The 22,979-nt window shown below is 45.4% G+C and overlaps 1 protein-coding gene across 5 annotated transcripts; it reads left to right on the top strand.

Moving 5' to 3' along the window:
• Positions 1-2: 2 nt before the first annotated feature.
• espnla (espin like a) lies at positions 3-22,900 on the top strand. Of its 5 annotated transcripts, none has more exons than XM_048253122.1 (10): positions 3-893; positions 1,924-2,114; positions 8,669-8,855; positions 9,162-9,344; positions 9,638-9,769; positions 18,859-19,026; positions 19,551-19,674; positions 19,996-20,114; positions 20,239-20,403; positions 21,046-22,900. In XM_048253122.1, exons 1-10 carry the CDS (start codon positions 600-602, stop codon positions 22,528-22,530), a joined length of 3,048 nt encoding a protein of 1,015 aa, XP_048109079.1. In that variant the 5' UTR covers positions 3-599; the 3' UTR covers positions 22,531-22,900. The 5 variants fall into 5 exon arrangements, with proteins under 5 accessions (XP_048109079.1, XP_048109081.1, XP_048109082.1 ...); XM_048253124.1 differs by having other exon boundaries at positions 19,554-19,674; XM_048253125.1 differs by lacking the exon at positions 3-893 and adding an exon at positions 1,620-1,693 and having other exon boundaries at positions 21,046-22,899.
• The last annotated feature ends 79 nt before the right edge of the window (positions 22,901-22,979 follow it).

Consider the following 22,979-nt stretch of genomic DNA (forward strand, 5'->3'; position numbering starts at 1 on the left):
CTGTAATCCCAGCCCCTCTCCCTCCTCCACAGCCACCTGCGGCTGCCCTGCCGCTCCGCTTGGTGTTGGGAGGATGACTTCTCCTGTTACTTAAGTTTCCGTGGCACTTGCTGAAGCACCTGTTTGTGTGTGTGAGAGAGAGAGAAAGAGAAAGAGTGTGCCTGGGCACACTAAGCCAAGCGCGGGGCCCTAAGCAAGGGAGCCTTTTGTGCTACTGGGAGCTTCTTTCATTACCTTTCCAGCTCACTGGGCCTGACCTTCGGCTCTCTCCACATCTCTCCTCCCTTCTCTCTCTTGCGCGCGCTCCTCACCTTGTGGCCTCGCCGTCCAGCTGGCAGTCAGGCTGGTGTCAGCTTTCTGCGGTGTGTGTTTGTGTATGTGCGTGTGTGTGTGTGTGTGTGTGGGGAGAGGGGACATTGTATGTGGCAGGGGAGCATGTGTATTGCGAGTATGGCAGTGGGATGCACTGCAAAAGGCTCACCAGGGGCTTGAGGGCTGCTCGGTACCACCCGGACTCGGAGGCAGCAGAGTGACATCCGGGCGAGGACTCCCAGAGAGCCAGGAGTGGACGGAGGCAGCAGTAAGCGAGAAAGGAGGCCATGGTGCTACACAGGGCCATCCAGGCAGCGCGGGAGGGGGACTTGGCAGGCCTGAGGGAGTTGAGGGCTGCTGGGTGTCTGTCGGAGACCATCACTGACACCCAGGGGGCCGGACCCGTGCACCACGCCGCGCGGTGCGGTCGCCTGGACTGCCTGAAGTTCTTAGTCGCCGATGCCGGACTACCGGGAAACACGCGGGCCCGAAACGGAGCCACGCCTGCACACGACGCCGCTGCCACAGGACACGTCAGAGAACTGCAGTGGCTCGTGGAGTTTGGGGGATGCCATGTGCAGGTAAGCAGAGCCTTCTGGAAAGGACAGAAAATGGCCAATACATGAATTGTTACAGTGAGCACATGGCTGTGAGTTTGTCTAATAGTTTATATCATTTTCTATGGGTTTTGAATGTGCTTCTTTTTGAGCAGGGCATGATCAGTTCACAATATCATAATGTTCTTTTGTAATAATAGGCCTTTGAATTAAATTCACGATAAGATGACAGGCAGTGTTTTAATGTAATGCAATGTACCACGAAATTAACATCAAACCTGTGGTATAATGACGTTCTTCTAAACATCATCAGATGTTAGGGGCAGGCCTGGTCACCACTAGGCTGCTGCACCTGTTCCAAATATAACCGCTTTACATAATGAAGAGGGGGATAATGTGAAGGCAGCGCCGGTGTGAACGGGAGAATTACATCACCCCATCTCTCCTATTTTTTGTTCGCTGTCCAGTAGGGTTGCATGACCACCGTAATCAGGACCAGATGGTTTCAGGAGGGCGGAATACTTTACTGCTAGCTCTAGCTGTTTACAGTGCCGCTGCGCTCTTTCTCCTCCCCGCGAGACCTCAGTGCAGCTCTTTCTCACACTAATGCAAACCGGCTCGTTTAACCTCGGTAACCCTCCCGGTCTAATTTATGGCCAGCTGTGGCGTATTAACGCACACGTTTTTAAAAAGAGCCTTGTTATCATTGACTCGGAGCGATAACATTATTCCTCGTCGGTGGTCTTCCTGTCACGTTTATCAAAGAGTTTTGCCATTGCTTTGAGGCCACGTTCGCTAGTGCAAGGGGTCATGGTGTGCATCAGGTCTGAATAATGAATGAACATTTCCTCAGTGAATTGCCCGAAGATGGGACTGTGGATAACTAATTCGGTTACACTTTCTGGTTTAGTGTCTAGTATTTGCCCCACAAATCTCAATACAATCTTCACCTTATTTCATATGGACCCATTTAGTTGCTGTGTGAAAATACAGCTATTGTAAGTGTCCCCAAAAGGGTATCAGCCATTGTGTCCCCCTCTCACATGCCTTTCAGGACTGGGATGCAGCAAGAGCCACGGCCCTTCACTTGGCTGCTCGTTTTGGGCAGGTGGCGGTGGTTCAGTGGCTGCTGTCGGTGGGTGCCGGAGCTCAGGACACGACGGTCTGCGGGGCAATGCCTGCCCACTACGCCACAGCGAAGGGAGACCTCACCTGTCTAAAGCTGTTAATTCATCAGGCACCAGGGTACGACCACCACCATATTGGGTTTACACTTCTCTCAACTAGGATAGTAGTGCAATAAATATATTTATTTACACAGCAACAGATAAAACTACAGAGCCCCTACGGACATGAGCAAAACAAAAATCTAAAGTTTTAGTTTCATGTGCGCACGTGAAACTTTCATGTCCGCACATGAAAGTTTCACGTGAGCAAATGAAAGTTTCGTGTGCGCACGCAAAACCTTTTCATATGACACGTGGCAAGGTGCCAGAAATGCACATTTTGACACACCATACAAGGTTGATCACTGTCATTGGCCGAAAGGGCATGTCCTTGCTCTACAATATGCCCATGTTTACCCCCCTTTTTTTCTTTAGTATTCTAGTTAGAATTTATTTATTTAAAGCATTTTTATTATATCATAAACACTCTCGCCTACCTATCAGCAGTGATATTATAGGCCTAATGCTAGTTTTATATACCTGTGGACTTAATGTAATTTTGATGTTCTTGAAAGCCTTTTTATTAATAACTTGTGAACACAATATTAAACAAACCTCTTCCAACCCCACACAGCACACATCTCTTTTTAGCCTTTGTATAAATTCAGGACCTGGCTCATGACACCTGTACACAGCACATTGTAGAGGAGAGTGTGGCCATTGAGAGATATGGTTGGCGCTTTGTTTTGAGTCTATACCACCCGTGACCCAGAGAAGCCTCCGTGTGGTGTCCCGTGACTCTACTGGCAGCGCTCTCTCTCTCTCTCTGCAGGAGGGTGAGTGACTGACAGACCCGCCCGTGGGCACGTGCGGCTCGTAAAGGCTCTGACTCTGCCTCTGGACGTATGCTGTGTCGTAGAAACGCCAGCAACCGGAAGTGTGCCACCAACCTGGCAACCTAGTGTCACTGAGACTGCATAGTGGGAGGGTGCGTGTCTGCGGTCTGACCCTCTTGGGCAGGGGTGGGCAAACTGCGGCCCGCAAAAAACAGGTATGATAAGGGATCTATGATTACGGATCAGATTCCAAAAATAATTCCGTGGAAATGCATGGATTCCAGTGGTGATAAGGGATCAGATTCCAAAAATAATTCAGTGAAAATGCATGGATTCCAGTTTCCACTGAATTATTTTTGGAATCTGATCCCTTATCATACCTGTTAATTATTACTCGTCGCTCGACTTATCGTGACTAAATTCAAGATGGCTGCAAACGCTAAACTTCGTGAAGATACTGTCTGTATAAATCGTCTTGTAAGTAAACTACCAGTGCTTTTTCAAAGTTCTCAATGTCTCGTTTTAAATGTCAGGGCCCTCGGAAGTCTACCAATGAAGTGTGGAGATACATTGAGCCTCGTAAATGGTGTAAAACAGTGATTTATTTGCATGGCTAGCCGATCACGAAGCACCACCATTGAAAAGCTGTTGGTAGCATCGGCTAACTAGCGCCAGATTTTGGAGTGCAGGGGACAAGCCGAGATGGGCTATGAGACATACGTTCACACTCGGTATCATGTTTCAACACACTTTAGGTCAATATCACACCGGAATTCTCCTTTAAGGACCCCCTACTAATTGTCACATATGTGGGAGGGGGAGTTTGGGGGTCCTCCCCCAAAACATTTTTAATTTGTTTGATGTAATTTCCTGTGTTCTGGTGCATTTTGGGGATGGCCAATACTAAATTCAGACAGATTCATAGCCTATATCCTGATTTGTTGATATTGAGGTAATGATTCCATGCAGAGGCTTGGGCTTCAGGGCCCCCTGACCCCTTGGGCCCCTGTAGGCCCGTGCAGTAATTCATCCCTGGCGGTAGGTACAGCACTAGCCATAGCTAGCCATAGCCAGTGCAAAATTTATACATTTGTTAAACAGCATAAAATTAGCAGTATTTGTAAGCAATTCATATTTTAAAAGAAATACTTTTCATACTTAATAACTTAATTTTTTTATGTGTGTGTCGTGGGGGGTGGGGTGGGGGGGTTGTTGTGCGGCCCGCCGGCCAATTTTCAAAACCAAACGTGGCCCTTGAGCCAAAAAGTTTGCCCACCCCTGTTTTACACGCACGTTGCGACACAAATACGCCTGAAGTGGGCGCAAACGCGTTAGTACATCTGGCCCTCAGTGTCATTTCCTGTCTCAAACCCTAACACTGCGTGTGACAGAGCCAAGCAGAGGATTACCATCTGTAATGTTTTCAAGTCTTTTTTCATTTGCAGGACTTTGTTCATGTTTCTTATTGGTGAGGGGGAGGAGGCATTTCTTTGGGACTTCAGTAGATTGAAAATATGTTGAGGCCCTGTGTCAGCTCTTTGACATTGTGTGTGTGTGAATGTGTGTGTGTGTGTGTGTGTGTGTGTGTGACAGTTAGCAGGAAAATCACATGTGGTCGTCTGTGAGGATAAATAATAGATAACAGCGGTCAGTCACATGTCAGCTCAGCAAAAGCCTCCCTCGTCACGCCTGTCAGGGGAAGACATCAGTCCGATACTGTAGCCATCAGGGCTCAAAGGCAAGACTGTCTGCCTCTGGGCGTCCATAGCTTCCCTCCAGACTGAGAACACTTGAGCCACCACCATTAGAAACCATAGGCTACTACTGATGTTTTCACAGGTTTACCGTAAACCTTTTTGTACTCAAGTGGATTAGCTGTTCCAGATCTGGTGAATTGAATAGGTTCTCCATTGTCAGAAGTACATACTTACTTAGGAGCCCGTATGTAATCACCTGTGCTTTGTCACATGTTATGACACCTGACTGGGTTTCCTGGATTGTATAGTCACATGGTCATCTACATATAATGTACACCTACAGTACATCTACATCTACATCTTATGCCAGAGCCATTTGTCCACTATTTCTATTTATTAATTCTGCAATGCATTAAAAAATGGCCTGATGGTGTTAAAAATATAAAATGTTGATTAAAATAAAGTCCTCTGCAATGTCTGCAGCAAGGAATTTGCATATCACTAGAGTTCAATGCAAAGAAATAGTGTTGACATTGAGGGGAGTGTTAATTTATTTTCATTGTGTCCCCTAGGTTATATCTGTGGCCTGAAATGCCTTGTAGTAAAAAAAACTTCTTCCCGAAGCACTTTTGAATTTATTTTCTCAGTATATTAGGTCATATCACAGATTATTATTGCCATTATTTGAACAGTGAAAATAATAATAAAAGAGTTTTTGAACTTTAATGTCACTAATGCTGATTATTCAATGATTCGATTTGAATTTAAATATTTCAAATACTGTCACAGGAAAAATTATATATGCGATTAATTTAGATTAATTAATCACAGAGTGTGTAATTAATTCGATTACATTTTTTAATCGATTGACAGCCCTATATATAACTCGCCAAAATGCAACCTAGGGTCTTTTTGTGAATGTACCCGAGTCAAACTTTCGTTTAAAAGCGACTCATTTATTGATGGCGGCGAGCGGAAAAATCAACTGCTAAAGTGAGTTGTTCAAAACCTTTCTTTGTAGTAAACTCTGTGTACACAAACAATGTTCTCAATGCTCGAGTTCATGTGTAGAGACCCTGATGATACTTTGAGCAAAGTTTCTTGTTGTGTCGAGCCTTCTTAGTGTTTTAAAGCAACACCAAAGAACTTTCCCTCTGTTGCACACACGCTATTTGTTTATCCAGCACCGGCTTTGCACCATAGACATGGTAGAATATGTTGCACGATTTATGAAAGTACAATGTATTGCGACATCAGATGCAAGTCAAATTTGTAGTTTCTTATGTCTCATTCCATCGAACTACAGACCCGCTACCCGATCTGGCAAACTTACATAGTGCGGTTATAGCCGATAGAGGGCCGCAAAGCGAATGCAGAAGTGCCGTTCACCCTGTTACAAGTTGATGAACCACTGAAACGATTTTGGAAACATTATTTTAAGGTACAAAAAACTCTTTGGCGTTGCTTTAAAAATAGTGATTTTAATGCCATAATAGTAATGCCCTAGCACTCCCATTCATTTGGGGCAGCCGTAGCCCACTGGTTAGCACGCTGGACTTGTAACCGGAGGGTTGCCGGTTCGAGCCCCGACCAGTGGGCCACGGCTGAAGTGCCCTTGAGCAAGGCACCTAACCCCTCACTGCTCCCCGAGCGCCGCCGTTGAAGCAGGCAGCTCACTGCGCCGGGATTAGTGTGTGCTTCACCTCACTGTGTGTTCACTGTGTGCTGTTTGTGTTTCACTAATTCACCGATTGGGTTAAATGCAGAGACCAAATTTCCCTCACGGGATCAAAAAAGTATATATACTTATACTTATACTTCAAAAGGCCATTTGACCCGAAAAGGAAAATATGGTCAATCTTAAAAGTGGCGCTTATGTCTTAATTATGCTTTTAAACAAAAAAAAAAGTTTGACTCGGGTACATTCACAAAAAGACCCTAGCTTGCATTTTGGCCAGAGTTTTGTTTTAATGAGGTACTGATTAGGTTAACCAAATGTTATTTAGCAAGGAAAAGTATAAAAACCACTGCTGTGGTCATCACTATCCTCTTGCAATAGGACCAGCTGTATGGCAAAAGTAGTAGTACCTCAAAAGCAATTGGAATCCAAAAATAACTATTGACTATGCCAAAAGAGTTGAAAAAAAAACTTTAAAGTAAAGAAGGGATACAGTGAGCGTTACAGCCGGTTACACCAGGCCAGAACTGAAGCGCCTGTTCGCACGCCAGTAAAATCCATTTTAGATGAATGGTCTATTTTTTTTTAACGGACGCGGCGCTATCACATCTTCCATTGATTATAGTGGAAGCTAATTGTTGCAGCAGACGCAACGCGAACGGAACGCTTCAGTTACGCGCCTGGTGTACTGTAGCTCAGCCCTTAGTTTGCCTTCATCCTTAAAATTTCTAAGATGGTGGCTCATAAGAACAAGGTCAAGCAGCAGACATTGGGGAAAACAAAGCTACAGACCGCCGGGGGGCGAAAACACTCTCCACTGACTGGGATGGCCGTCAATCAACTCTCCACTGGCTGTCAACTCATTTGAATGTCACTCAGCAACCGTAGGATGACATCGAGTGACCTACAAAAAGAATGGCAAATGGCAGCTGGGGTGAAGTGCCATTTGCCATTGAAACAGTAAAACGGGCTCCTAGGGGCTGGGCTCAAGTTGTGTAATACTAGAAAAAAGCCCTTCATCAATGAGAAACAAAGAAAAGCCAGGCTGGGGTTTGCAAAATACCATAAGGATTGGTTAGATGGAGACCTGGAGAGGCCTACAAGCCACGTATCTTACATCCACTGTGAAATTACATCCACTGTGAGGATCATGATGATCTAGGGGTGCTTCAGCAAGGCCGGAATCGGGCAGATTCATCCTTGCGAAGGACGCAATGAATCAAGCCACGTACTGTACAAGGTTATCCTGGAAGAAAACTTGTTTCCTTCTGCTCTGACAATGTTCTCCAACTCTGAGGATTGTTTTTTTCCCAGCAGGACAATGCTCCATGCCACACAGCTAAGTCAATCAAGGTGTGGATGAAGGACCTCCAAATCAAGACCCTGTTATGGCCCGCCCAATCTCCAGACCTGAACCCCTGGAAAGTCACCCAACTGCAATGTGAAAGACTGGTGGAAAGCATGCCAAGACGCATGAAAGCTGTGATTGACAGGGTTACTCCACCAAATATTGATTTCTGAACTCTTCCTAAGTTAAAACATTAGTATTGTGTTGTTTATACATTTATATGAATTTGTTATTTTGACCTTGGACCTAAATTACATTATTTTGTCATTTTCTGCAAATAAATGGTCTAAATGACTATTTTGTATTTGGAATTTGGGAGAAATGTTGTCAGTAGTTCATATAATAAAACAAAACTGTTCATTTTACTGTGTGTGTGTGTGTGTTGTATAACATGTGGCCAGACAGGGCTATTTGGACATGACTGAACATACTGGGTCATCCAGGGTACTGTGGCTTCACCTCAGACTGTTTTTAACCGCATTTTGATCCCTACAAACATGATATTAATGTGTTCTGCAGAGGATATACTTTTCAACTTTAGTCCAAACACAGTCAGGTGAAAGCACAGGTCCTATTTTTTGCAGTAGGAAGAGCACCAGATGGGGTTTATTTAATTAAGCATTCTTGGGTCCTCCAGAACCCACCCTTACTGCCATTGGATCATTAAAGAGAATCTCACATTGCTGGCCACACAGGTTGATTGAGAGAATGTTTAGGACATTGTGGGAAAATATACACGCTCTTTCGAAGGAAATGTCTGGAATGAAATCTGTAAGACTGAGAGCAGCATATACATATGCATATGTATATTTATATGTATGTATGTATGTATGTATGTATGTATGTATGTATGTATGTCCTGGCTTTATTAAGAGCCCTTAGATTATGTATTCCTTGGATCCTCTGACAGGGAAATTCTTTCCAGTTGATTTCTGCTGTTGCACCCTAAACCAGGTCCGACCCTAGCCCACCATGGCCTGTCTTCTGTAACGCTGAAACAACTTTAAATGAAAGTCCATATTATCGTCTTTTTTTTCTAACCGGTCAAAACATATATGTTTACCTGTGATGCAGATGTGTGAACTGTCAGACTGGCATGGGTGCCACCCCTCTTTACCTGGCTAGCCAGGAGGGGCACCTGCACATAGTGGAGTACCTGGTGAAGGATTGCGGGGCGGACGTTAACCTGCGGGCACACGATGGCATGAGTGCTCTGCACGCTGCAGCCCACATGGGCCACCATGCTCTCGTTGTGTGGCTGGTGAGTATCAGTCCCACATGAGCACATGCTAGTCTAACATCTAACACACATCTAACTATGGTAGTCTAACTATCTAACACACACACATAGTCACTCACACTCACGACACCCCCCAACACACACACACTAACACATCTAACTATGGTAGTCTAACTATCTAACACACACACATACTCACTCACACTCACGACACCCCCCAACACACACACACTAACACACATCTAACTATGGTAGTCTAACTATCTAACACACACATACTGTAATGTAATGTAATGTCAATAAGACTGTACTTTATGTCTTTTACAGGCCACCTTTACAGACATCAGCTTGTCATGCCAGGACAAAGAGGGGGCGACAGCCCTGCATTTTGCTGCCAGTGCCGGGCACCACAGGATTCTGGAGCGGCTCCTGCGTCTGGGGGCCCAGGTGCTCCAGGACTACTGGGGAGGGACACCCCTGCATGATGCTGCTGAGAATGGAGAGTTGGAGGTAGGCATGTGGTGCAGAATGGGTGGCTTGGTTCTTCTATCCTTCTGAGTCCTTCTTCTTCTTCTTCTTCTTCTTTTTCATCTTCTTCTCCTTCTCCTTTACTTTTTTTCTATCCCTGCTCCTCCTTCTCCCCCATATTTTATGAATTTGAGACAGGGAAAATACTCTTTGAGTTGCTTTATCCCTATAAATATACTTTGATTGATTGGTTTATTAGTTGAATGGTTGATTGATTGATGGATTGATTATTAAGTGTGATGGCTCCCTCATGCCTTCCGGCATCCTCCCCACAGTGCTGCAGGGTCCTGTTGGCGGGCAGGGTTAGCCCCTCGGAGCGGGATGTGGACGGCTTCACTGCAGCTGACCTGGCCGACTACAACGGCCACTACGACTGTGCCAACTACCTGCGTGCCGCGGAGCGAATTGTAAGACACACGGCACACACACACGCACACCAATAAATCAGCCAACAACATCTCTCACAACACCACACAGCACAACAGTGTCGTGCCAGAGGTTACCATGGACGAGAATCTCTGCAAGCTTTAACAAGCGTGTTTAGCCAGAAGGTTTAAAAGCAAGGGGCTGGACTGACATGCGTAGGCTTAACGGATTTGTTTTCATGCTTTGACAAGTCAACTAAAATTTGGATAAGTATGCATGCTGGGTCTTTTGTGTTCCAGTACGCTCTTGTCTGCACTCAGTGTGTTTATTCTTTGAGTCAACAACAACAACAGAGCCCAACTGAGATCTTTTGAAGTGATCTCAAAAGGGAGAGTTAAATAAATAGCAACATCATAGTGGAATGGGAAACACTCTGAAAAATGAATAACAGTAGGGAATGATAACAACAACACCATGATTTATGTTATGAAATCACGCAATTTCACCATTTTAGTTTAGTAAAATACTACAGTATGTCTTTTAAAATGTGTGTAATACCAACAATACCACATACCTGTTGTCCTTTTGGTAACATACAGAACTGTCCTTGTTAGTATTAGGGATCCACAAAAAATATAACCTGTGATTATCGTGGTCAGTTTGGTGATGCAGTTATGTGTTTATCTTTCTGTCTGTTGTTCTTGATAATTTTCTTAAGGTTTTGTAGTCAAATGGCTGCTTTGTCGCATACGGACTGAAATCTGCCTGGCAGATTACAATTACTCATAAATCACTTACAAATCACTGTTGAAGATCTGCTTTGGAAAAATATGAAGTGTATTTTCCCTCATAGACAGCGAAAATGCATGAAAACAAGATACATATGGAGAGCTATTTTTCTTGTCTCAACCTTTCTAAAGATTTTAAGTCTTTTTCCAGTATCACACACACACACACACACACACACACACACACACACGCACACACACACACACACACACACGCACAGAGAGAGAGAGAGAAAGAGACAGAATTGAGACTGGCACCCACCTCACCCAATCCCTCCTCCTCTTTTCACTCTTAGTCTTCTTTTCTCTAGGATCAATTTCCGATTAACACCCCCCCCCCCCCCCCCACACACACACACATACTTCTTTTGATTGATGCCTCTAATCCCTTTGAGAGGGGCGTACAACGGGGCTCTTATTTTATTTATTTTGGAGGTGAGGTAAGCTGTTTTGCTGCTCTACTCATAAAAACGGTTTTAACTTGTCCTTTTGCAACAACAGCAAGCGGAACCTTTACAGGTTAAGCTACACCAGGGCTGCCAACTCGAAGTTGCCTGTTCATGCACGCCAGAAAATCCATTTTAGATGAATGGTCTATTTTTTTCGAACGTACGCGCCGCTATCACGTCTGGTGTAGCTACCTCCATTGATTATAGTGGAAGCTAATTGTTGCAGCAGACGCAATGCGAACGCAATGCTTCAGTTACGTGCCTGGTGTAGCTCAGCCCTTAGGGGGCAGGGTGCCACTTAGAATCTTGTCCATATGCAGAATGTTTACCTCACAGATTCCTTCCTCATATATCTTAGAGGAGGTGTCTTACTTCTGAACCCAATATGAGAGGGTTTAATGGTTTTTGAATGACCATTACTGAATAACAAATCCACAAAAAGGCTAACTGTCATGTATAACCTGCCACATTTGTGGCATCAGTAAATAGAAAACAAATCAAAACTCGCATTGTGGTGTAATTTACCTAAGTTTCCATGACATATGACCATCTACACTGTAAGCTACCTTACCAGCAGCCAGTTGGGAAGTGATGCAAGTAGTCTTACTTCCAAAATGATGCTACAGTTATGTTACATGTATGTTTTTTATGCTTTTGACAAACAGTAGCAGCATTATTCTCTTTTATGTGCTGACTTTTAACAGGACAGAGGCAAATCTATGCAACATTTTGTGTATGTTATACACAATGTGTGTATACAAGATAGGATGGTGGTGAATGTTTGTGTGTGTTCATTTGTGTGTTTGCATGTTTGTGCGCATGTGTGGGTGCAGACAGACATGTGATGTCAGTGACCTAGAACGACAACTCTTTTGTTTAGTGGGGTAAGCAAGATGCTCCGTAATTATGGCTGATGAATCTTTCAGGAGCAAAACACCGATACCTGCGGGTCTCACGGCCCAGGCTTTCCCTCCAAACTCAGAATAGGGAGAATTCTAGAAGACCTGTTGGTGTGTCCCACGAGTGTCTCTCCACACTCCACAATTACTGTAATTTACAGTTCATCACCCACGGAACTGCGTGACCTAACAGTGCCTCAGAGGTCGCTGGTCTTATTTTGGAGCAGGCGTGTTTGTCACACCTGCCTCAGCTCTCTATAGAAATAGTGGTCCACTGGTCCATTTATTTTGATGTAGTGTAGGAAAGTCTTACTTAAAGGCACCATGTGCGGCAGGGCCATTTAGGCATACAGTAAATCGCCTGCCCTAAGCCACTGGTCATGGACTTCAGTGTCATACAGCACTGTGTGTCAAAGACCTATCAGCAGCAAGCCTGTCCTGTCTAGCGTGGCGTGTCCACAGAGGGCCACCGCCTCCGTCACGACCCAGTGGAGACGCGTCCCTCTTCGCATTCCGTCCGTCTCGGCCCATTACATCACTCAAAAAGTTCACGTCAGTCGCCACGGCCGGAGCCCTCAGACACGCCAGCTGTCGACCCTCTGAGCGCGAGGGGGAGCCCGTAAATAATTGAGCCACCTCGCGCTCATGCTTTGAAGTGAGCCTGGCTGTGGGGAGGGGTTAAGGGGTGGCGTTGATTGTGTGTGTGTGTGGGGGGGATTGGGGCGGTGCAGTGGTGATGATGATGAAGGGCCGGTGAGCTCCGGAGTGGAGTGGAGCCATCTCGGCGCTCGAAATAACTCGAGCTGTCGCAACAATGGAGGAGCTAATTAGCGGCCGGGGCCCCGGTGTAGCATCAGATGCTGGCGAAGGCGTCGTGCTCCCGGGGCCTATCAGTTACCTACAGGCTCCACGGGCTCAGGTGGAGGGCCGCGGGGCCTGAGCCCGTTATGAGATCCCAGGGCTTCAGTTTCAGGGTTTTCACCGTTCCTACGCCTGCCGTTGGTAACCCCATCCTCTGGAGTGGTTCGAGAGCAGGATGTTTGTTGGCATCATCAAGAGTATGCCTGAAATGAGTGGCGACTTTGTCGTGTAGGTGGAGTGTTTTTTTTTTTTTTCTTTCCAGTTGAGTCTTTAGTGGCTTGGCCACGTACGTGTGCAAGCCTGGAGGCATTTAGCAGGTTGTTGACTAAATGTGATAGCATTTACGTGATTGTTTCCACTGGACCCCAGTTGACTTACCGAAGCCTGCGGAAAGCATCCTTATGAGAGACCCAGTGGAGGCTCTCGTGTTTGAAGTTTGAAACAGAGTGAGGAGGGAGGAGGGGAGCTTGATTAATGACATGAAACGATCAGAAACAGATGATAACACTTAACGATTTCCTCTACAGTTTCAGTGTTCCAGGACCCTACGGTAACCTCTCTGTTCCAGATCCTTCCAAGTTCCCACCAGCGACACATAATTCACTACTTGGGTAGCAGCAGCAGCAGCGCGCCACTGGATCTTTGGACTAGTGCAACAGCAGGCCACCGCTGAAAAGAGGAGGGGGAGGAAAAAAACGATGTGTCAGAATTACCCGTGCTAAGTGTCACATATTCACAGACCACTAAGTAGTTCACAGGGCTCCATGGGTGCCTCAGTGCCGGGATGCGTGCAGCCAGCCCTTCTCATTTCCTAAAAGGCACCTTTAATGGATTGCTCGGGCTAGTGGCCAGAGTGTTGCGTGCTAGGCATTTCCTCATGTTTTGGTTGAGTCCCAAAGAGGTCACACTCTTTCTTTCTTGCTTTTTTATTTTTTTAATTTTTTTCAGGGGCGAACCAGGCGCTTCGTGAGGGCCAGTGCCGCTCCACGGAGACAGCTGCGATCAAACAAACAATGTTGGGGTTTATTTTACAACAGGTCTCTATGACTTCCACCCCTCACTCTCTCGGGGAGGGGGGGACTCTGAAGTCCATCTGGTCTTCAAAATGCCGCTGCTACGAGATACCCGCGTCAGGTGGGCGTTCACATCCATTACAGGCCCATTACGAGCACCTGGGCAGGACTACAGAGCGCCGACTTCATGTAAATACAGGCGCGCTGCTGGACTGCTGGGTTTGCCTAATTTAGGGTGGTGTGGCGTCCACCAAGGTCCTTGGGTGGGCATAACCCAAGAAAAATAGTCTAGTTTCAGGACCATGGCTTCTACCTCCAAGAGAGTGGCTTTTTGGGTACAATCAAAGCAGGAGCCTGAAAGCAAAAAAACTGCAATTTGTATAGCCACTAGAGGGTACTAAGGGAGCTTTGTGAGGGCTTAGAGCCTCACTCATCTGTCATAAAAGCTGAGGTACGGTTTCCTTTGGTTAATTCCCCCAGTCAGGTCTTAAAACAAGCTCATGTTACTTCAGATGCCGAGTGCCTTCTCCAAACCCACAGTAATTAGCTATGCGCTTTCAGAAGAAAAGAAAAAATCTAAAATGGAAACATTGTTGCATGCATGCATTACAGGATGATTTTATTTTTTTATGTTTTAGGTTTTTGTGGGAGGGGGTGGAGGTTGGGAGTGAATCCAATATGAGCATCCCTGTGGCCATTAAATGAGCGCAATAAAACTTTAACATCTTACTGGAATTGCTGGTCATCTTTGGGAAACAGCGGAATGAACGCTCCACACACAGCTAAACCAGACCAGTAGTATACTGTGGCCAGAGCTCCATGTTTTCTCCAAGTGTATGGTTGGTCATTCATAGGCCCTCACAAACTCTCTGTTCATTAGCTCCTCTTGCTTGAGGCCTGACATTGGCTAATTTGTGTATGGGGGGGGTCTTATGGGAAGTGTGGGAAGGTTGAGGGCAGAAAACGGAGCGTGTGGAAGTGGTTGAACCCTGTCACAACATCTGCCCTGGCCCTGCCAAAACTGTGGCACGATGGGTCAGCACCGCTAATGAGGCCTGGGATGCAGCTATGTGGGTGGCAGCTGTCACACTCGCGTTTCTCCACTTAGCACGATGAGTTGACCGACTCCTGGGCCCCTATCACTCTGAGTGGACCACTGGCACTTCCTCTGGTTTCTGAGATTTCTCACCCCCTGCCCACACACACACACACCCATCTATTTTCTCAATTGTTTTTGTCTCTGGTTCGCTGGCACCTGGTGCTTGGCGATCGCAGCTGGCCGCGGCGCGGGCCAGAGCGAGCGTGACACAGTAGCTGCACGCCTGTGTTCGATGCCAGCAAGCGGAAAAAAGGAGTGTTGAAATGAACGCGGAGATGGTGTCTCGTCCAGCTCGGGGCTTATTTGACAGCCCTTTTCCGCTGATACCTTTTCTCCTTCGTGCGACAACTTGCTTGTCACTCGCATGTGGGGCCGGTGGATGGCTCTCTTCATTAGTGACATTGCCGGGCCACCCAATCCCCTCGTCTGAATTATTAAGTGGACGCTCCTATCGTCCTGAAGTTTATTGTTTATTGGCTCTTGGCCACAGGCCAGTGGGGTGAGCAGGAGGAGATGCTGGTGTGAAACAGAGTTGCTCACTCTGATCTTCAGATTGTGTGTCAGCTTCACATCACTCAGTCACAACTTGACTGGATTTCAGCGAGCATCGAACTTGGACGAGCTGCGTAAGTAGTAGTTGGTTTGCGTGGGTTTCAGAGATTGGTTGGCTGGTCATTTTTGGATAGAACATTGGGAAGATGTTATGTGACTAATCAGGTGTGTTATGTGTTTTCTCGATGAAAAGTGACCTCTATTGAGCAACAATTTTATTTAGGATTTGTCTTTTTAAGGGTAGGTTTTGTGAATAGTATTATAGAATTGAGTCTGAGAATTCCAGATGTTAAACACCAGTATAGTTTTATTGTTTTTAATGTGTAATTAATGTGTGGTTATCTCAACAACTTTTCATCATAATGCATGTGTGCCTTTGAAGTGTTCCGTGGTAGCACACGATTTCATCACATGATAAACCGATGCAGTTCTGCGCTATGCTTAGGGTCCTCAGGTCAAGGATATTCATCTCATGGTTTTTAACAGGACCCACGCTGGCTTATCAAAGTTTTCAAGGAGACTGCTTTCCTGGGACTCTGCCAGTTCTTGTCGGCCTTTTGAATTCTCATAAAACTGACCTTGAAATAATTTATTGACTGAGATTCAACATTATTGTGTTATTCAAACAGTCGGGGTATTTTTTTGCTCTTTGCGGGGGGAACTGAGTGCATATCAAAGAGTGGGGGCTCGCGACCGAGAGGCTGATGAACTGCGAGAGATTAGACAACTCCTCAAAACACTCTCACCCAGCTCCTCTTAAATTCAGACACTTTCAACATATATCTTCCCCCCCCTCTCTCTGCTGGAGTTCAGAGTGTGCCTTCAAATACCAGGCTCCATTTAACACCGAAGCATATTTCTCTATAACTCAAGGCTGAATGTATAAGGAGTTTATTAGTGAGAGGATTTACATTCATGTTTTATCAAAGTGAAGGTGAAATGCCAGTGTGCATTATAAGAATGCATTTTACACTGAGCTATTGCTTAGCTTCTGATACTTTTAAATCCTCCTCGAGACCAATTAGGTTTGATCAAGCACTTTAAAATGTGCCTTTAATACAGTTAGTGGACTTTTTGATTTGTGTTATTAGGTGTGTATGATTTTATATTAAATATTAATATAAATTTATTAATTAATTATTAATATAATAAATTAATTAATTATAAATAATTAATATATATTTAATATTAAAACAAACATGGTTCAAGGTTTCGCAGTTGCTTGCAGGATTACATTAATTGACTGAATGTGTATACACTGGATGTTCTGTTGGTCAGAATGAACACTGCAAGCTCTTTTAAATGAAGTCATTCTTGAGGAGAGGAGATCTCACTGTTATTAGATGAGGGCAGAACACTGGCACTTGTCATCGCGAGTAGTGGGCCAGCAAATTTAGCGTAACCACACAATAAACCAAAACAACAGCAAACTTTAGCAGTCCCTCCGAATGAAAGATGGAGTGTCAGCTCAGCCCGGGGTGGGGAGCGGCTGGGGGAATCCAGGCAGTATGTGGAGCCCAGGCTGGGGGCTTTGATGTTGGAGGGCTCAAGACGTGGTACGAAAGAGGATCATTGCTCTCACTCTTCCCTCCAATAATTACCCTCAGCTGAAAAACAACAGACTGTCTTTTTCATCTGAGGCCCTAATGTCCCAATGGTTGGGAGACTGTCTTTTTTTGCCACTTCTCTTTCGACTTTGATTTTTGCTTCTCTTGCAATTACTGCTTGCCTCAAAGGTTTTTGGGGTGCGTGTGAATGGTGAGAATCCATCAGGGTGTCCTGGCTCCTCTGTCATTTTTTTTAGGGGGAATGGGATGGGTTGGAGGGTTTGGACCCCCCCCACACACACATACCCACCCAACACACACACATACACACACACTCATAGCACACACACACACACACACACACACACACACACACACACATGGGCTTTGTCCATCAGAGGCTGGGTGGGCCCTGGAGGAGGGGATGTAGGCGTGGAGCATCTTGCTGCGTGATCAGGAGCCAGGGGGATGCTGATGCAAACCAAATGTCACCACAGTGACCACTGCACGTAATTATGCACACTTTCACCAACACATGCTTCCTTGAGGACAGAGTGATAGAAAACTGGAAAGGTCAGGGAGGTATTCTTGGTATTTCTTTTCCCTCTGCAAAGTATTTTCCCTTTCATTCATTCATTATCTTTCTTTCTTTCTTTCTTTCTTTCTTTCTTTCTTTCTTTCTTCCACTCCCTCGCTCCCTCCCTCCTTGTGTCCTTCCACTGTTTATCTATTTATATATTACACAACTTCTGGGAAGTTTATCCCTGCGCCCAAACCATGTCACAGCATATTTCGTGCTGTTCGACATCAAAGTACCATGCCAGAGGAAATAGCAAGGACCACCTCGTGGAGACGAAGCACAATGGCATACTGCTGCATATCACAGCTCCCTTTGATGTTGCCGTGTGTGTGTGTGTGTGTGTGTGTGTGTGTGCCTGCGCACCGTGTGCGTCAATGTGCATACTCATGTCTGTGTGTGCACTTGTATGTGTACCTAGCTTCTGTGCTTTTGACTATGTACCTGTGTGTGTGTGTGTGTGTGTGTGTGTGTGTGTGTGTGTGTGTGTGTGTGTGTATATGCATCACATACGTGTGTGTGTGTGTGTATGTGCGCACTCACATATGTGTGCGTGTGTGTGTGTGTGTGTGTGTGTGTGTGCATGTGTCCATATTTTTTCTTCTCACATGTCCTTGGAGAGCCACATTTGATATATGCTCTGCATGGAGTCCATTAGGACATTACAGGTTCATTAAGGGGAATCTAAATGTTTCCATATATCCTATATCCACCCTCTGGTAGTGTGAAATCTGGCCAATTTCACAGAGGTTTCCCAGTTTTCTCTCTCTCTCTCTCTTTATCTCTCTCTCTTTATCTCTCTCTCTCTATTTCTCTTTTCTCTCCTCTCAATCCTCTGTCCACATGCTAAGGTCATTATCACCATGTACAAACGATAGCATAAATATTAAATTAAAAAAATAAAAAATAAATAAAAAAATATATATTTAAACCAAATATACAAATACACAAATGCAAATATAAATCTGATTTCCAAAAACAAATACAAAGTGTGATAAATGAGATTTTCATTCAGTGTGGCCTTAGCATTGCTCAAGTGTGAGCATGTTAGTGGGAGCACCTCTTTACCTTAGAACATTTGACCCTTGACCTCTGTGCTGTGTTTATGATTGAGATTGGCTTGCAGGATTCAAAGTGAACTTATTTAAGTATAATTAGAAAACGGTTCCTTTCTTTGCTCTCTCATGTACTTAGCACATCGAACATGGATTTGAAGTGGACACTCTGAGTGAAATCGACAGAGATGCACTTTGACCTTTCCAAAGCGTTTGCGTCTGCAAAACTTGAATTAAACGTACATCTGTGCGATGCAGCTTTAAAACTGTATATTCCATGTGTGTTCCAGCCATCCACCACTGATAATCCCATTGAAGAGGCATTTCCAATCGAGGAGGAGGAAGCGAGAGAAAGGCAGAGTGTTTCCTGGAAGCCCAGTGCTGAGGACTATTACCGTCACCTTAGCCACCCTCGCCAAGAAGCCCCCAGCAACGGCCCAAAGATGGACAGCCTGAAGGTGCCTCTTCCCTCTTACTGTCTACTACTGATGACTCAGCACACTGATGTTCAGGCCATATTTGTGTTCATTCAGAAGATTTAAGTATTTGGCACAAAAAAATGATTTAATATGTTTGTTAGCTTTACACTGGCTTTGAAACAAACATATTAGTTAGTAACTCAGTAATTCACTTACACAGTACAATATTCATTTAATCTGTCAATCAATGAGTTGTTTGCTTAGTCTTGAAATCACTTGATGTCTCACACACACCCCTTTCCCCCACATATTTACTAATATTCACTCACTGATCACTTTTGTGATCAAAATCATCTGTTTTGCTCAGAACAGAATAGACATCTTTAAACTCTTGGGCTGACCAAAATGAGTTATGTAAGCCACAGCCCCTTTAGGCTTATGTAAACAAATAACCCTGTGTTGTCATGGCTTAACCAAACTCAACACAACAAAACCACTGAAAGCAAACCACCCCAGACTCCTTCCATGATGACTCGTGTGCCGCTCCCCCCCTCTCTCTCCAGCAGCCAGAGATGGAAGAGTCCCCCCAGGCCCGGCACCCCGCAGCATCCAAAGGACCATCTCCCCCGAGCCTGAGTGGTGGCGTGAGCTCGCTGATGAAGACCGACCTCCAGATAAACAGCTCTGGTGAGGGAGGCCATAGCGGTCCTTGCCGCCTGATTGAAGTTTTTGGGAACTGATGTCACAGGCTTATTCATCATGTTCTTCATCATGTTCTTCTTCTTCTTCTTCTTCTTCTTCTTCTTTTTTTTTTTTTCTGCCGCTCTGTGATTTCTCCTCATGAGTGACCGAAAATGAGTCACTTTAATCACACTGTGTAAATATGATTAGGACATGATCGGAAACACATGAAGAAGGAGTGGTGGCAGTGTGTGTGTGTGTGTGTGTGTGTGTGGGGGGGGGGGGGGCAAATAATAATTATTTTCATCCTGCTTGTCATTAAAACAGTCATGAGGAACTTCCAACTGACCAAGCCAGCGGAAGCAGAGAAGAAGCTTCCTGGCGATACGAAGCACGTTGTTAGCCTCAAACACGCCGGCATGACAGCGGTCTTCACCGGACAAGCTGTAATCAATTATCCTCCCCTCCTCACATCTGCATCCCAATATGTGTTGCATGGTCCTCCCTCAGGACACAATTACCTGTAAATCAATGCAAGGTTCTTTTTTTTTATCTCTTTGGCCATCGCAGAGCAAGATGGTGGTGTTGCCCACAGAGGAGGCCAACCTGTCCGACATCGACTCCCTGGTGCCCACGCACGATGAGAGAGGGAGGCCAATCGCCGAGTGGAAGCGGCAGGTGATGGTCAGGCAGCTGCAGGCCAGACTCCTGGATGACGAGGCCCAGAGAAGAAAGGTGATGTCTAGTGTTCACTCACATTAAAAAACGACTATGAAACTGCAAAAATGAATGTTTTGTGAAGCTGAGTTTGCACAAATGAATGTTTCTCAATTAGCCTTGTGTGTGTGTCTGTGTGTTTTTGTGGTAGTCTAGGACATGTTTGCAGACTCTGCGTCAGAGGCTTGCAAATTGCTGGACTGAGTAAAAAGAACTCTAAGTAAATAAATACTGTTCTGTGTCAGCAATCATAGGCAGTCTTCAAGTTTGGAGAAGGCGATGCCATCTTTATCCTTAACATATATATTTATCTATTAATTTATTCTTGTGGTTGTGACTATTAGGACAATGTTCGTATTGTCAGGTGGAACATAACAGGCTCTTTGTGAATATTTGGATGCTGTGTTGTTTTAATCAGTATTGGTCATTCCAAATGAAATAATCAAAATGTGTCTTTATGTTTGTGTGGTGGTGTGTGTTTTACTTGATCTCTTGCTCTTGTAATTCTAAGCTGATCTCTCAATTTACAAGTTTGGCAGAGATCCATGCACTCCCCATTCAGTAACACATGGCAAGTTGTGCGCTATCAACAAAGGCTTGAGAAAACTAAGCCACAGGTGGTTTATCAGTAAAATCAAACATCTTGTTTTCTCTCTACAGGAGAATGGGAACAGGTACCCAAAGATGGATAGCTGGAGGTACTCCCACTCCCACAATGCCATCCTGGGGCCGTTCGGAGAGATGCTGACCGAAGACGACCTCATCTACCTGGAGAGGCAGATCGAGAGTGTGTCCATGCAGCGGAACTGTGAGGGCTACGAGATGGAGCTGGCTCGCCTGGCCGAGGAGCTGCGGCACATCCTGCCGGCGCCCATTGTCAACATCAGTGTCAACACCCAGTTCCGCAACTTCCAGAGCCAAGTGTCGCTTCCCGTGTGGTGCAACCGGATATCGGGGATCGTAAAGAGCATGTCCCTGCTCATGACCAACCTGACGGACCAGCCCTACTGTAAGATGTTCAACAATGACCTGGTGACGGTCTTCTCCGAGATGCAGACCACCAAGAGGGGACACAGGGAGAAGATTGAGAATGAGATCCACCAGTTTGGCGTCTCTGTGCGCAACCTGAAGTCCAATTTCGAGAACCAGGTCTGTACACCTCAGGGGGTTGAGGAAGACGTGACCACCATCTCCATCCAGGAGGTTCCTGTAGAGAATAGTGTTGAGGTGGAACCACCTAAGTGTAGCTCTCCATCGCCTGAGCCAGACCCGGGCAACGACTCGGGCATAGATTACAACGAGAATGTTGTGGATGTCATGGAAACAACCAGCTTGCGCAAGGAACGGATCGTGGTGCTGTTCCTGGGCCACTGGAAGAAGTCGGCCTACACCGTGACGCTGAAGACCAGGGAAGCAGAGAGGAAGCTGAGCTTACCCGAGGCTTCTGAAAAGAAGACTGTCAGCCGCAAAACAAGCGCTGAGGTGGTACCCCAGAAGAAGAGCATTGATTATGGCTCCCTGGGAACCTTCTTCAAGCAGCGCAGCACCATCAACAAAATGCTGGGGAACTGGCGGAGCATGATATCCAGTGTCCCCTCACGCCAGATCCGGCGCCTCAACCGGCAGCAGGCCCTCTACTCGCCCGAGCAGTTCCTTCCCCGCGTGGATGGTGCGCCAGTGAGCTACGACAGCCTGACCCTTGACCTCTTCATGCTGGGCTACTTCCACATCCTGGAGCTGGACTTGCCCGCGGATGAGCGGAAGATGAGACACCTGCTCTGCTTCGAGGTGTTTGACCATGTGGGCCGCTTCACCTGGGAGACGGTCCGTGACTTCCACAAGGCGGTTGTCCAAGACATTGAGGCCGGGAACCGGGAGTGGAAGGACGGATTTGAGGACATCAAAGTGAGGTTTTTTGGCGCCGGGTCTGGCCAGGCCGAGCTTCCCAGCCCGGAGAAGACTCCGCAGGTGGAGAGGAGGCCAGTACCTAAAGTCATTGTCCAGACCCCAACTCCAGATGAAGGGGCCAAGTCGAAAAAAGGAATGGACATTTCCAGTTTCAGTAATGAAGAGATCTGCAAGTACATTGACCGCAGTTTTGCCTTTTGGAAAGAGAAGGAAGCGGAAATTTTTGACTTTGAGTAGTTTGGCTTTGTTTGTCTATCTTTTGATACTTTTGTACAAATTTACATTGTATACATTGACTTGACAGCTTTAGTATATTTTGAGTAGTGAGATTATGCAGTCATGAGTGTATTTCTTTTCCAACACTTGAAATAAGTTATTACTGCATTTCCTTCATGGACTACCTGAAAATAAGTATGTTTTTTTGACATTATTTTGGTGTCAATTTGTATCTGTTTTGCTATATCTTTCCACAATAACTAATATGTTGATCTCTTAGATTTTGAAGCAAATGTAGGTCAAAGGTCAAATTGACAATAAAAACTGGAATGAAAGGTTTTAGATGATGAATTGTCATGATGAGATGTTTTCTATATGATTTGATTAATATGTTGTTAATATCAAACATTAATATGCTCAACTGACAACTTACAACATTCATTATTAAAATAAAACTTCCTCTATTATTG

This window comes from Alosa alosa, chromosome 9, assembly GCF_017589495.1.
Source record: "Alosa alosa isolate M-15738 ecotype Scorff River chromosome 9, AALO_Geno_1.1, whole genome shotgun sequence".
NCBI lineage: Eukaryota > Metazoa > Chordata > Actinopteri > Clupeiformes > Clupeidae > Alosa > Alosa alosa.

Coding starts and splice junctions, on each gene's coding strand:
- espnla (XM_048253122.1), top strand. CDS start 600: ATGGTGCTACACAGGGCCATCCAGGCAGCGCGGGAGGGGGACTTGGCA. Junction 894..1,923: donor TTGGGGGATGCCATGTGCAG/GTAAGCAGAGCC, acceptor CATGCCTTTCAG/GACTGGGATGCAGCAAGAGC. Junction 9,345..9,637: donor CTGAGAATGGAGAGTTGGAG/GTAGGCATGTGG, acceptor TCCTCCCCACAG/TGCTGCAGGGTCCTGTTGGC.